Source organism: Balaenoptera borealis, assembly GCF_965194805.1.
Source record: "Balaenoptera borealis genome assembly, chromosome: 13".
NCBI lineage: Eukaryota > Metazoa > Chordata > Mammalia > Artiodactyla > Balaenopteridae > Balaenoptera > Balaenoptera borealis.
In genome coordinates this window covers 20,290,733-20,306,577 of record NC_138870.1, presented here as the reverse complement: position 1 = coordinate 20,306,577, position 15,845 = coordinate 20,290,733, and the positions used below count along the sequence as shown (strand labels likewise).

The window sequence follows — 15,845 nt, the reverse complement described above, 5'->3', positions numbered from 1 at the left end:
TCCTGTCCTGCCCCTAGATTCTTCAGAACCTTTTCTTTTTTTTTTAGTTTCCATATATATGTGTTAGCATATAGTATTTGTTTTTCACTTTCTGACTTACTTCACTCTGTATGACAGACTCTAAGTCCATCCACCTCACTACAAATAACTCAGTTTCGTTTCTTTTTATGGCTGAGTAATATTCCATTGTATATATGTGCCACATCATCTTTATCCTTTCATCTGTCGATGGACACTTAGGTTGCTTCCATGTCCTGGCTACTGTAAATAGAGCTGCAGTGAACATTGTGGTACATGACTCTTTTTGAATTATGGTTTTCTCAGGGTATATGCCCAGTAGTGAGATTGCTGGGTCGTATGGTAGTTCTATTTTTAGTTTTTTAAGGAACCTCCACAATGTTCTCCATAGTGACTATCAATTTACATTCCCACCAACAGTGCAAGAGGGTTCCCTTTTCTCCACACCCCCTCCAGCATTTATTATTTGGAGATTTTTTGACGATGGCCATTCTGACTGGTGTGAGGTGATACTTCATTGTAGTTTTGATTTGCACTTCTCTAGTGATTAGTGATGTTGAGCATCCTTTCATGTGTTTGTTGGCAATCTGTATATCTTCTTTGGAGAAATGTCTATTTAGGTCTTCTGCCCATTTTTGGATCGGGTGCTTTGTTTATTTGATATTGAGCTGCATGAGCTGCTTGTATATCTTGGAGATTAATCCTTTGTCACTTGCTTCATTTGCAAATATTTTCTCCCATTCTGAGGGTTATCTTTTGGTCTTGTTTATGATTTCCTTTGCTGTGCAAAAGCTTTTAAGTTTCATTAGGTCCCATTTGTTTATTTTTGTTTTTATTTCCATTTCTCTGGGAGCTGGGTCAAAAAGGATCTTGCTGTGATTTATGTCATAGAGTGTACTGCCTATGTTTTCCTCTAAGAGTTGTGCAGTGCCTGGCCTTACATTTAGGTCTTTAATCCATTTTGAGTTTATTTTTGTGTATGGTGTTAGGGAGTGTTCTAATTTCATTCTTTTACATGTAGCTGTCCAGTTTTCCCAGCACCACTTATTGAAGAAACTGTCATTTCTCCATTGTATATTCTTGCCTCCTTTATCAAAAATAAGGTGACCATATGTGTGTGGGTTTATCTCTGGGCTTTCTGTCCTGTTCCATTGATCTATATTTCTGTTTTTTGTGCCAGTACCATACTGTCTTGATTACTGTAGCTTTGTAGTATAATCTGAAGTCAGGGAGCCTGATTCCTCCAACTCTGTTTTTCTTTCCCCAGATTGCTTTGGCTATTCAGGGTCTTTTGTGTTTCCATACAAATTGTGAAATTTTTTGTTCTAGTTCTGTGAAAAATGCCATTGGTAGTTTGATAGGTATTGCACTGAATCTGTAGATTGCTTTGGGTAGTAGAGTCATTTTCACAAAGTTGATTCCTCCAATCCAAGAACATGGTATATCTCTCCATCTGTTTATATCATCTTTAATTTCTTTCATCAGTGTCTTAACAGTTTTCTGCATACAGGTCTTTTGTCTCCTTAGGTAGGTGTATTCCTAGGTATTTTATTTTTTTGTGGCAGTGGTAAATGGGAGTGTTTCCTTAATTTCTCCTTAAGATTTTTCATCATTAGTGTATAAGAATGCAAGAGATTTCTGTGCATTAATTATGTATCCTGCTACTTTACCAAATTCATTGATTAGCTCTAGTAGTTTTCTGGTGGCATCTTTAAGTTTCTCTATGTATAGTATCATGTCATCTGCAAATAGTGACAGCTTTACTACTTCTTTTCCGATTTGGCATCCTTTTATTTCTTTATCTTCTCTGATTGCTGTGGCTAAAACTTCCAAAACTATGTTGAATAATAGTGGTGGGAGTGGACACCCTTGTCTTGTCCCTGATCTTAGGGGAAATGGTTTCAGTTTTTCACCATTGAGAACGATGTTGGCTGTGGGTTTGTCATATATGGGCTTTATTATGTTGAGATAAGTTCCCTCTATGCCTTCTTTCTGGAGGGTTTTTATCATAAATGGGTACTGAATTTTGTCAAATGCTTTTTCTGCACCTATTGAGATGATCACATGGTTTTTATTCTTCAGTTTGTTAATATCACGTATCAATTTGATTGATTTGTGTATATTGAAGAATTCTTGCATTCCTGGGAAAAACCCCACTAGATCATGGTGTATGATCCTTTTAATGTGCTGTTGGATTCTGTTTGCTAGTGTTTTGTTGAGGATTTTTGTTCTATGTTCATCAGTGATATTGGCCTGTAGTTTTCTTTCTTTGTGACATCTTTGTCTGGTTTTGGTATCGTGATGGTGGCCTTGTAGAATGAGTTTGGGAGTCTTCCTCCCTCTGCTATATTTTGGAAGATTTTGAGAAGGATAGGTGTTAGCTGTTCTCTAAATGTTTGATAGAATTCACCTGTGAAGCCATCTGGTCCTGGGCTTTTGTTTTTTGGAAGATTTTTCATCACAGTCTCAATTTCAGTGCTTGTGATTGGTCTGTTCATATTTTCTATTTCTTCCTGGTTCAGTCTCGGAAGGTTGTGCTTCTCTAAGAATTTGTCCATTTCTTCCAGGTTATCCATTTTATTGGCATATAGTTGCTTGTAGTAATCTCTCATGATCCTTTGTATTTCTGCAGTGTCAGTTGTTACTTCTACTCTTTCATTTCTAATTCTATTGATTTGAGTCTTCCCCCTTTTCTTGATAAGTCTGGCTAATGGTTTATCAATTTTGTTTATCTTCTCAAAGAACCAGCTTTTAGTTTTATTGATCTTGGCTATCGTTTCCTTCATTTCCTTTTCATTTATTTCTGATCTGATCTTCATGATTTCTTTCCTTCTGCTAAGTCTGGGTTTTTTTTGCTCTTCTTTCTCTAATTGCTTTAGGTGTAAGGTTAGGTTGTTTACTTGTTTCTTGAGGTAGGATTGTATTGCTATAAACTTCCCTCTTATAAGTGCCTTTGCTGCATCCCATAGGTTTTGGGTTGTCGTGTTTTCATTGTCATTTGTTTCTAGGTATTTTTTGATTTCCTCTTTGATTTCTTCAGTGATCTCTTGGTTATTTAGTAGTGTATTGTTTAGCCTCCATGTGTTTGTATGTTTTACAGATTTTTTTCTTGTAATTGATATCTAGTCGCATAGTTTTGTGGTCGGAAAAGATACTTGATACAATTTCAATTTTCTTAAATTTACCAAGGCTTGATTTGTGACCCAAGATATGATCTATCCTGGTGAATGTTCCATTAGCACTTGAGAAGAAAGTGTACTCTGTTGTTTTGGAGTGGAATGTCTTATAAATAGCAATTAAGTCCATCTTGTTTAATGTATCATTTAAAGCTTGTGTTTCCTTATTTGTTTTCATTTTGGATGATCTGTCCATTGGTGAAAGTGGGGTATTAAAGTCCCCTACTATGATTGTGTTACTGTTGATTTCCCCTTTTATGGCTGTTAGCATTTGCCTTATGTATTGAGGTGTTCCTATGTTGGGTGCATAAATATTTACAATTGTTATCTCTTCTTCTTGGATTGATCCCTTGATCATTATGTAGTGTCCTTCTTTGTCTCTTGTAATAGTCTTTATTTTAAAGTCTATTTTGTCTGATATGAGAATTGCTACTCCAGCTTTCTTTTGATTTCCATTTGCATGGAATATCTTTTTCCATCCCCTCACTTTCAGTCTGTATGTGTCCCTACGTCTGAAGTGGGTCTCTTGTAAACAGCATATATATGGTTCTTGTTTTTGTGTGCCTTCAGCCTGTCTATGTCTTTTGCTTGGAGCATTTAATCTATTTACATTTAAGGTAGTTATCCATATGTATGTTTCTATTACCATTTTCTTAATTGTTTTGGTTTTGTTATTGTAGGTCTTTTCCTTCTCTTGTGTTTCCTGCCTAGGGAAGTTCCTTTAGCATTTGTTGTAGAGCTGGTTTGGTGGTGCTGAATTCTCTTAGCTTTTTCTTGTCTGTAAAGGTTTCAATTTCTCCATCAAATCTGAATGAGATCCTTGCTGGGTAGAGTAATCTTGGTTTTAGGTTTTTCCCTTTCATCAGTTTAAATGTGGCCTGCCACTCCCTTCTGGCTTGCAGAGTTTCTGCTGGAACATTAACTGTTAACCTTATGGGGATTCCCTTGTACATTATTTGTTGTTTTTCCATTGCTGCTTTTAATTTATTGTAATTTAATTACATGCTTTTGCATGTAATTTTTGATAGTTTGATTAATATGTGTCTTGGCATGTTTCTCCTTGGATTTATCCTCTATGGGACTCTCTACACTTCCTGGACTTGACTGACTATTTCCTTTCCCATATTAGGGAAGTTTTCAACTATAATCTCTTGAAATATTTTCTCAGTCCCCTTCTTTTTCTCTTCTTCTTCTGGGACCCCTGTAATTCGAATGTTGGTGCATTTAATGTTTTCCCAGAGGTCTCTGAGACTGTCCTCAATTCTTTTCATTCTTTTTTCTTTATTCCACTCTGTGGTGGTTATTTCCACTATTTTACCTTCGAGGTCACTTATCCATTCTTCTGCCTCAGTTATTCTGCTATTGATTCCTTCTAGAGAATTTTTAATTTCATTTATTGTGTTGTTCATCCTTGTTTGTTTGCTCTTTAGTTCTTCTAGGTCCTTGTTAAACGTTTCTTATATTTTCTCCATTCTATTTCCAAGATTTTGGATCATCTTTACTATCATTGCTCTGAATTCTTTTTCAGGTAGACTGCCTATTTCCTCTCCATTTGTTTGGTCTGGTGGGTTTTTACCTTGCTCCTTCATCTGCTGTGTGTTTCTCTGTCTTCTCATTTTGCTTAACTTACTGTGTTTGGGGTCTCCTTTTCACAGGCTGCAGGTTCTTAGTTCCTGTGGTTTTTGGTGTCTGCCCCCAGTAACTAAGGTTGGTTCAGTGGGTTTTGTAGGCTTCCTGGTGGAGGTGACTGGTGCCTGTGTTCTGGTGGATGAGGCTTGATCTTGTCTTTCTGGTGGGGAGGACTGCATCCGGTGGTGTGTTTTGGGGTGTCTGTGACCTTATTATGATTTTAGGCAGCCTCTCTGCTAATGGGTGGGGTTGTGTTCCTGTCCTGCTAGTTGTTTGGCATAAGATGTTCAGCACTATAGCTTGCTGGTCGTTGATTGGAGCTGGGTCTTAGCGTTGAGATGGAGATCTCTGACAGAGCTTTTGCCATTTGATATTACGTGGAGCTGAGAGGTCTCTGCTGGACCAATGTCCTGAATTCGGCTCTCCCACCTCAGAGGCACAGGCCTGACACCCGGCCAGCTCACCAAGACCCTGTCAGCCACTCGGCTGTTGGGAAGTCTGAGGTCTTCTGCCAGCGTTCAGTAGGTGTTCTGTAGGAGTTGTTCCCCATGTAGATGTATTTCTTATGTATTTGTGGGGAGGAAGGTGATCGCCACATCTTATTCCTCTGCCAAATTGAAGGTCTCCTCCACTTGTTCCTTTTTAAATGAAAATGCTTTTTACACGTTGATTTTTTTGCTGTTTTGCATATTGGGGGTTCACAGCTAGTCTTACCTTGCACAACTTTGTTTCACTGTTGATTAGATTATATCTAAGCTTGCGAACATTAAATGCCATTTTGCAAATAAAACTATTGTATTTTCTCATCTAAAATTACTCTAAAAATGACACAATCCAAAATCCATGAAAGGTTATGGGAGACCAAATATAACAAGTTGTTAAGGCAGATGGACTACTTTGGTTGAGAAGGCTGTGTGCAAATTTAGATATATGATTTTAAGCAAATCAAAGGATTTTTTCTTAATTTTAAAATCTAATGTTCTGTATTAGAACATAAAAATATAATTTGAGTTATAAGTAGCTTTTCAGCTCAACTGTTCGACTACCTGAATATCACAATTTCTGATTTATCGTATGAATCATGTCAGTTTTTATTGTTCATATCTTTTCAGGCATCTGGCAAGCTGAGATTGCGATTTGTTTTCACATATGTTGTGATAGAGAAGATTCAGGATGTGTAGTGGTTTAGCATCAGGCTGTATGCGCTTTAATTCTCACTTCCAGTGGTAAAACATTCTGTCATATTTTTAAAGTATTGGAATTCTCATTCTAATGTATGTTAAGTGGTTTTCTATTTCTATACTTTTTGTATTTCCTTTATCATCTCTGCCACCCACCTTCCCAATTATAAACAACAACAAAATTCTACAAATATGATCATTAATTTTTGTTTTCAGCATAGTCTAGATATCTAAATAAATGGATGGTTATCTGAATACAATCTTACAGTAGGATAATTGCTTCATTTATAATTCAAATACATATTTAGGTAATTCTTTTCTTAAATATATTGGTAGGTATATATAATATGCTTAGATCTATGTGCCTTTACTAAACTGTGATGTGGTTAAGCTATCTTAAACTTTTCCTGTTTGTTTATAAATTTCTTCTGAAATTTTCAGTCTTCTGAAATTAAGACTTCATTTGTCTTAAATATTCCTGATTCTCATATACCAGTTGCTATAATTTAGTTCTTATGGCTTGTCTTCTATTTTTCTTTCTTCTTCTATCTCACATATATACAGTTGAGAAATACTATTTCAAATAAAACATATGGAAAATAACAGATGTATTACAGTTGGTCTCTGAGAAAGTTGGCTATTCGCTGGATGAAATAGTCTTGAGAATCTTTTATTGGAAATATTTTAACTGTTATAAATTGACTATTAATTGATACCATCATGAACACCTTCCTCCCAATTTTCTGTCAAGTTGCCTTTGCTTTCCTATTGTAACTCTCTTGCCTTAGTCACCTTTTTGCTTCCTCCTACTCTCCACTCTCACCCCTCTAATTGTGACTAATGTCTAGAACCGAATACACATTTCACCACCCACACTTTGCTGACAACATAAATTATTTGGATAAAGATGGACAATATTCATTAGCTGTGTGTTCACTTTACTGAAAGAGCTTACACAGGAGTGCCACACTCTCCCATTTTTATTAAAAGTTAAAATGCTTTTCCTGTCTTGGGGGTTAGGGTGAGTTAGCCATGATAGAGGACAGGGCTACAGTGCTAATAAATAAAAATAATAAGTATTACCACTGGTTGAGTGACCCTGGGAAAAGAGACTACAAAGCTATTTGTTGTTCCCTTTCACTTGTCAACAGCACTGGCTTAAAAGCTTTAGCCATTGTTGAGGACCTAACAGAACCCTTGGAAAGTTAGAAAGACAACTGTCAAAAAAGAAACTCAGGCAAAGATTAGTTGAGTATTTTTGTATTTCTGTGCTATTTTGGGACAATTCATATGTTAACCTAATGGAAGTGACAACAGTCTTTGTCCCTCTTACTACTACAGCTCTTTCAATGTCATCTTTATTGACATGAACCAACTGAAAAATTCATAGGAATGACAGATAAACCAGTGAAGCTAAGGGTTATGAATCATTTTCATAAAAATGTGTAGAAGTAGAACTATTACCCTTTGATGCAGTTTTGATTTCTAGGTAGTTTTAGTGATGGGCAGAGTGAAGCATATGTATATATTTTTCATTTGGATTTTAACATAGATCCCTTGGGTTGTTGTATACTAAGTTGTAGTTGTAATGTTAGTCAACGTTTTTAAATGTTACTATGTGCCCAGCACTGTCTTAAGCATTTTACATAAATTATTTCATTTAATTCTTTTGACAATAGTATAAGTATAGTTATTATCCCCTTTTATAGACGAGTAAATTGAAGCATAGAGAGGTTAAATTACTTGCCAAAGGTCACAAAATTAGTCATAGTAAGTGATGGAGTCATGTTGCATGACATTAAGTTTTTTTTACATTTAGTAGCAAAACAAAGATTTTGTACATGAGAAAAAAACTCCTTGCAATTCCTTTTTGAAATGCTGCCCTCAAATTACTTATGTTATTTTTTTCTGGGATCTAATATTTAAAACAAGAAAAAAAAGCGTGTTTTAGTCTATGCAAGGAAATGCACTTGCTTTCTGAGTGATGGAGTGGATAAAACTAGGAGAGTTTCATAAGTCTGTCTCTTAATGGATATTTTGTGTAGGAAATATAGAGCCATCTTTTGAGGAGAAAACCCAAGTTTATTGATATGTAGCAGTTATAGCATATTGATTATGGTATATTTAATCATGTAATGAAAAACTATTCTTCTAAAATATGGTATAAGATTGGATATAATTGAACAGGTGTGTTAACAGTTATAGCCTGTATGTTGAGAAAATTTAAGCCTGTGGGTAATGATTTAGATATTGCAATATTCCAAAAACTGGTTGCACATTAAAAATTTCAAAACTTGAGTCAGCAGGCCAAAGAATTTTTTTTTCTCTTAACTAAGCTCTTATTAAATTTCAAGTGGAAACAAAGAAATGTTTTGGCACTACTAAAAGTAAAGTATTTCTAGAGCTTAATTCACTTCAGGATGATTACATATAAAATGAGGCTTATTGAAATCCTAATGCTTTGGAATTTCACATGTGTTTCTATTGTGTGTTGTGGTGTGTGTTATTTTTTAACATTTCCTAGAAGAACTTGACATTTCCAGTAGCGGACTAGCTATAGTGCTTGGCTAATGAGACTATTACAAGGCCTTCTGGTCTTCAGTGCCCAGATACTCTCCAGATATGTAGAAGTTTTAATATTACTTCCATTGCATTGTTTAATATTTGCCCCCAAATGTTGTCTAGACATGCAGCTATTGTCAACATGAATTGAACTCTTATTGGTATATGATTTCCAGATTTAGCCCAACCTTCCCCTCAAAAATAATCTTATTATCAGTAATTGAATAACTAAATAGCAAGACTGTAATTAGCTTTTTGAAGAAAACTATAGTTAGCCAAATGTACTAACTAACATTTATAACCAACTATTCTATATTTTCATGGGAGCCATCAAGTGAAAGCTTCCAAGGGGAGATTATTGAATTAACGGTACCTAATTCTAACAGATGTTCACCACCCAAACCACCTATCATCTAATTATTGTCTAAAACTAGATGAGGTGAATAAAACTGGACTAACATTTTATTTTTGAAAAGTTTGACTCTTTATTAAAAGAACTTATTGTGGTGTGTGGTATATGGAAAAGAACACTAAACTAGGAGTTAGGCTTCAAGTGCTGCCTTCGTCATTAATTAGATTTATTATCTTAGGCAAGTTTTAACCTTAATTTAGATTTTCAGTCTGTAAAATGAAGGGTTTGATCTAGACTATTTATTACCCAACTTGTATTGGGCAAAACAGTTATCTCCCAACACTAGTTTCCTTGGTCAAATATTTAAGTAATACTATATAATCCATAACTCACTTAAAGATTGACAGTCTGTTAGCACATAAAGTGATCTAAATCTTGTAAAAAAAAGAAATGTAAATTTGTTTAATGTTAATTAGATTTACATGACAGTGGAATGCTTATTTTATTTGTTTGCTTTAGTTTTACGTGTAACCAAGCAATTTATGTTGGTTACAAGTAAACCAACCAACATAAATTTATGTCCAGTATATGTTTTAGTAAATTAGTTTTGTGGAATGCTTATCTAAATGTTATCTAAAGCTCCTTCCAGGTTTAAAATGCTGATTCTATGATATGAATAATCGACATATGCTTTTACTTCTTGACTTTGAAGGAGTTATTAGTATATTTTTGACGTTCAGCCATATTGTTGTTCCTTCCAAAAGACAACTTTCATCCCTAAATATACACCCTATCACATGTCAGGAATAACACAGCTTAGTTTAAGCCACAAAATTAAAGTATAAACAGTGGTAGATTTGGTATGACCTAACTCCTGGGACTTTGTTTAAAAAGTCACATATTATACATACATATTTTTTGCTTGTTCGATTTTTTCAATGAGCTCTGCCACTGCAGCTCAAGGGAGATTAAGGAAAAAAAAAAAACCTACATAAACACAAAGCAAAAACCTGAGCTTGTGTGTAAAGCTACTGCACTGGAGCGAATGTGGTTTAATTCTTGGCACTGGGAGCTTGTTGGAGAATTACAATATGTTGGCATGAGTCTTTGGGTTGAGTCTCACTGTTCCAGATGAGGGAGTCAGTCTTAAGGGTGTTTGGCACTGAAGGGAGGAGTGAGAGTTATAGGGAATGAGCAGGCCCTAAAGAGACAGGATGCTGTTGTAACAATGGCTGGCACAGTTAGGGGGACCATTCACTGGTGGGGATTGCCATAGGCATTGATGTGAAGAACCATATGTGAGTAAAAGAGGCAAGGGTAAGAAGGGAAAAGCAAGCAAACATATCAAAAGGGTCCTGATGGCAGAAAGAGACAAAAGTAATCCAGTTAGAGTCATCTTACTGTTAATGGATTGCCTGATAAGGATAGCTTCCATTTCTCTCTAATTTATCTTACAGCTTATTTCTTAATATTTATTTTATTTTCTCTTTAAAAATATATATGCATTTACCTTACCCCTAAAAAGACAGATTCTCTAATTAAGAGGCTGTGGTTTTGTATTCCATCTGTTCTACTTTCTGGCTAGGTAATGCTGGGCCTTGGTTTTCTTTCTGAGCCTTAGTTTTCTCATCTGCAAAATGGATAAAATGATAATATACACCATTGACAAATTATTGTATCTGACAGCATTCTGTAAACTGAAATGCCATGCAAATAATAATAACTATTACTATCTGTCATGCTAATTTTAATACAGAGAGCTCTAGCTTTAATTTTAATGGTAATCATGATACTCCAATGCTTGGGAGAAGTAAATCTCAAGAGACTCTTTAAAGTGTTTAAAGTAAAACTATGACACATCTTAACATGAAAATAATGGCTAATCCAGAATTTGAACATTTGGGAATAACCATATGTCCAGAAACATACCATACTCACAGTTTAAAATACAATTCTACATGTATTTTTTTTAAATCACATCTTAGAAAGTGGAATATTTGATAGATAACTACTATCTCTTTTACTCCATAAGCACTGAAGTAGCAGTTACATAATTGTGTCAGACTTCACTTTAATCATATTCACACATTAATTAACAGGTATATTATAAATATTGAGATTTTGCCATTTGATCTTTCACAGTTTTAATCATTTATATTCTATGGGATCTTTACCATTTTCAGAGAAATTCAGTCATTGGTACATGTCCATTTATTGTGATCATTATTGTGAGATCATTTCATACCACTTCTTCATGAACTACCAGTGGACATAAACTCAAACAGTAGCAGTTGTAGAATATTGAACATGGATTTGCTTAAAGCTCTTTGTTTTACAGTAATTCAGACAGAGAGGTGAAGTAGGTGAAAAGATATGCTTTTGGTCCCCCTGAGCTAGATAGTGTTAAAGTCCTGGTGAGAATCCATATTGTTTGACTTATAGCCCAATAGTCCTTCCACCATATGAATACATTTTCATTTCAGTGCATATATCTGCTATATGGTCATAGGTTTTCCTTAAATCATCCAAAATTCTAAAGTTCAAAGTCATATAGTGGGACTACATCCTGAACATATTGAAAATTGTAAGGAATCTTGGCTTTTAATCTCATCATGCTGCCCATAGGTACATGTTACCCTGGGATATTCAATTTATCCTTTCAAATGTTTACTTCATCCATCCACTGGAGTTAATAACAATAGTTTTTCTGACTGTCCATGGCTGTTTTGGAGGTGAAATGCAGTAATGTGTGTTTACTAAAAAGAGCAAAGGCTTTGGGATCCAGTAAGTTGAACTTAGCTCCGTATTGGGCAAGTCACGATATTTCTCAAAGCTTTGGTTTCTTAATGGTGAAACAGACGTACCAATAGCTAATTCAGGAGATTATTATGAGAAGTTTGAGATACCACATGTAAAGGACCTGGTACACTGTTTCTCACTTAACCCTCAAAATGGCAGCTATCATTATCGTCATCAACAAGAGACTTAGGAATTTGTAGGGAAAAAAATAAACCTTAGTCCAAGACTCAGCTCTACCCATTACGTATGGTGAAACCTCAAACAAATCCTTTTCTTCCTTTGGCTTTTTTTTTAACCTGAAAGATGGATATAATAACACAATCTGAGTCTTACAGGTTTTTGTTTTGATTAAATGAGAGAATACGGGTAAAAGCATCTAGCATAGTTCCTGGCACACAGGCTGTTCAATAAACGTTTATTGAATCTGAGTTTAAAGTATATACCTCATCCAAATTGCAAGTATTATTGTCTTTATTCATCCACAGGCATGACAACACTGAGTTAGATATATTTCTGATTTTACATCTTGCAAATTACTTGGTCTTAAAGAAGTTATTCATTTTTTTCTGTAGTGTATGTTAAAAGTCAGGTACTTGAAAAAACTGGCTTTGTATGAGAGCCTCCTATCTTTATGCAAGTTAATAAAGAGGCCAGGAATGTTGTACAGGTTTCAGAAATCTGGCGGCTGTTTCTTTAACTCTGCAACTTAGACAGAAGACTTCTGTTTCTTTATGAGCACACTACAGTGAATATTTTGTCTAGCTGCAGGGGAAAAGCTTTGTCATGGACTTTGCAGACAATAGCCTTAAAAGTAAAATGGTCTGCTTTTGGTGCCGGGAGGTTCAGGGGCCTATTGTTAGTGCACAATGGATTTCTATTGCTGCATTCCTGCTTTGCAAGGTTTGTTAGCTTTTAATGACTGACGGTACTCTACTGCAAATACCGTATTGGTTGGACCCTGTTTACATGCTACTCAAGAATTTTTGTAGAGTGCTGGAAAAAAGAAACAGTGGTATTTGTTTGACCTACCCTGATAAGGTTTAAAAAATGATTTCGCTCACCAAGTGTTTACTGTGAATGTAGAAACATTGGCTATCCCTGCAGAAGTATTTTAAAGTTACTTTTAAAGCCTCAGTGAACAGAAATATTGATTACAGTAAGAAGAGATTTAATGCATTTTATTACTCAGAATTGTCATTACCATTTTCAAAACAATGTGGTATAGAAATAGGGATATTTTAAGAAAAAGTAAAAGTAAAATCTTTAGGATCTTTTTTCCTTAAATGTGAAAAAATAGAAAGATATATTTTGTCACAAAGGAAAAAAACATTTCACACATTCCATGTAAATGTGCGCACAGTAGTTGTGGGGTGTGTGTGTATGTACACAGTATACATACAGGCTATGTGAAGAAGTCATCATTCGGAGCTTTTCACTATTTTATTTTCCCCAAGTTTTTGACATCTGAAAAAGAAGCAATCCATGCTGCCACAGTTTTTCCAAAGAAAATTTCACCTCCCATTCGTTGAAAACTCCACACAGGCTTTGTGACTCTGATAGCTGATGTCTTTAAGATGAGGGCCTGAGAAAAGTAGATAGCATTGGCCAAGATGATGCTGAAGACGCTTCAAAATGCATTTTATTGTGGGGAAAATTAATGCGTTTCTAATAATCTTAGGGTCTCTAGGCCAGACGGTCCCTTTGATAAGTTAACATGTACTCCCTTTATGCTCCTAGTAGGGGGTAAACAAATGTCTGAACAAACACAAATACGCATAAACACCAATGTGGAGAATGGCAGTGTGTGTCTTCGATCTAGATAATAAGTGTGGGTATTGTTATTTAGATGGAGCATACTGGGACACTTATCTTTTAGTACACACCATTTTCTAACTGAATGCAGTGCTAATCGTAGGATTGAAAGCCATTGTAATTGTGTACCCATCTAAATGCTGACAAGAATACACAATTACATTATTTGGAACTGAGTTTAATGTTTCGGAGTTTTATTAGCATTTATATTTACTTATACATTAAAATTCAACACAAAAGGAGAGATCAAAACCATGTGACATACAGAAACAAATATCAGACTACCACATAACCCTGCTCTCTAAAATCTGTGTGTCCTGTCTTAATACAGGGCGTTTTAAAAGAGTGCGATACAAATCTGAAATAAGCAAATAATAAGTTTCCATTATAGGCATTACTTACTTGTCTAGATTCTGCAATCTTTGTAAAGCTTCTTTTACACCAACTCTTTTATATGTTCACGGTACTGGCAAATCTTTCCACAGTGTGCTCACCACCACACGATGTTAAACATATATTATGAAGTGGATGTAATTGTAAACACACAGAGGGACATAATTACATGTAGCAGATTTAAGAGCTAATTCTTTGCCTTTTTTTTACTCTGCATTTTATCAACATAATTATTTTTTGACTGCAGACTAACACCCTGAAATTGACAAGCATCCATTATAGCAGGAATTTGTTCACCAAATTGGAAAACAATGAACTGCAGGTTTATATGTACCCATTGTCATAAAGAATTAGTACGGCTTTGTTCCACAAGAGGAAAAAGCTAATGATTTTGAAACAGCAGGTGACAAAACACATTCTTTTTTTCCTCCCCTGTTATCAGTTTGTTGATGAAGTCATTATGAACTGGGGCCAGGGTAGGGATGGCCTTATTTTTAGCAGATAGACTTTTAATGAGCTTCGTTATAAAGATAGTCACATTGATTTGCTTACCTGTTTTTTTTCCTTTACTTAGAAACCCCCAGTATTGAAAAGCTACTATCAAAGGACTGGAAAGACAAGCTTCTTGCAATGGGATCAGGGAACTTTGGTGAAATAAAAGGTAATATGTTTGCAATTATTTTGATCTAAAATGTACTGAAATGAATCTGATATTTAGAAATATTAGTGGTGATAAAGTACTTCTGCCCGTATGCACTCTGTCTTTGGTGTTTCTTCTTTCTAGCTTGAAAAGGGATGTACAATGGTTCTTATTTTCTCTCTGTGCCTTATAATAGTAAGTTTTTTTAACAGAATAACCCCACTATATCTTTAACAGTCTTTGATTTTCATCTTTTTTTAAAATTTTAAATGACTGACTTTATAAGTACAAATGTATCTACAGCAGGGTTAAAAACTGTATGAGATGATTTTATACATTCTACATATTAGAAGTATGAATATACGTAATCTCCACTTAAAACCAGGAATGACAAAGGGAGAAGGTTTAATTCCTCATATAAAAATAAAATCAAGTGATGCTTTCAATTAATTAAAAAGTGTGTTTTCTCAGAGCATAGCAGGCAATCTATGGTTTTCTATTTGTTGCCAATAGGACACTTTTGAATCTGAGTTCTAAAGGATTAATTTTAAGGAAAAACTACTTATTAATATTAATATATTTTGTTATATATTACTCTGTATATTTTTGATAGAGGCTGAATATATATTTTAAATATCACCAGATTTATATTGATATAAATGTAGAAATATGTGTGTAAATAACTTTTTTGCAGATGTGTGTACGTGCAGGTGTTCTCCCACTGAGAGGCAATCATCTCTCTTAAGGCTTTACTACATCAGAGCATCCTGGAGAAGGGCAAAGCACAAATCAGTCTTCTCAAATGTTTGACTTACGTGATGTCAATATCTCTGTCTGGGAAACTTCCATAAAATGTTTGATTGAGTATCTCACTTTTCCTCCATATATTTGGAGTTTACATATATTCAGGCTATGATTAGGTGTGAATGGGTGGTGAGAGAATGAATTCCTGCTAATCAGCAAATTAAGTAACCAGAACCTATAATGGAATGAAATTCAAACAAGTAATAATTAATATCCCTTAAAGAGCTTGAAGACAAAGTTTGAAGAGAACAGAAAAGTTTCATTTTCTGAGGCAGCAAGTCCTCTATTTTGTTGGATTTTAACCCATTTGCACCTGAGATGCAGGATGTATTCTCCAAGGTTCTTTATTCTCCTGTGACCTGGGTAATAACTGAGCAGAGCAGAGAAGACCGCCTGTTCCAAGCCTTGTGATCTCGTTCCATTGGAGGACAAACATTTTTCCCTCCCTCCTTTTCCTCACAAGTCTAACTTAAAAGCAG

The 15,845-nt window shown here is 35.0% G+C and overlaps 1 protein-coding gene across 8 annotated transcripts in view; it reads left to right on the top strand.

Annotated features, from left to right (window-relative positions):
* SOX5 (SRY-box transcription factor 5) overlaps positions 1-15,845 on the top strand; it is a 993,423-nt gene that overhangs the window by 765,422 nt on the left and 212,156 nt on the right. For all 8 annotated transcript variants that reach the window (XM_082351965.1, XM_082351966.1, XM_082351963.1 and 5 more), the window contains one exon: positions 14,497-14,583. In XM_082351965.1, coding sequence (XP_082208091.1) covers positions 14,497-14,583 — 87 coding nt within the window. The remainder of the gene's footprint in view (positions 1-14,496; positions 14,584-15,845) is intronic.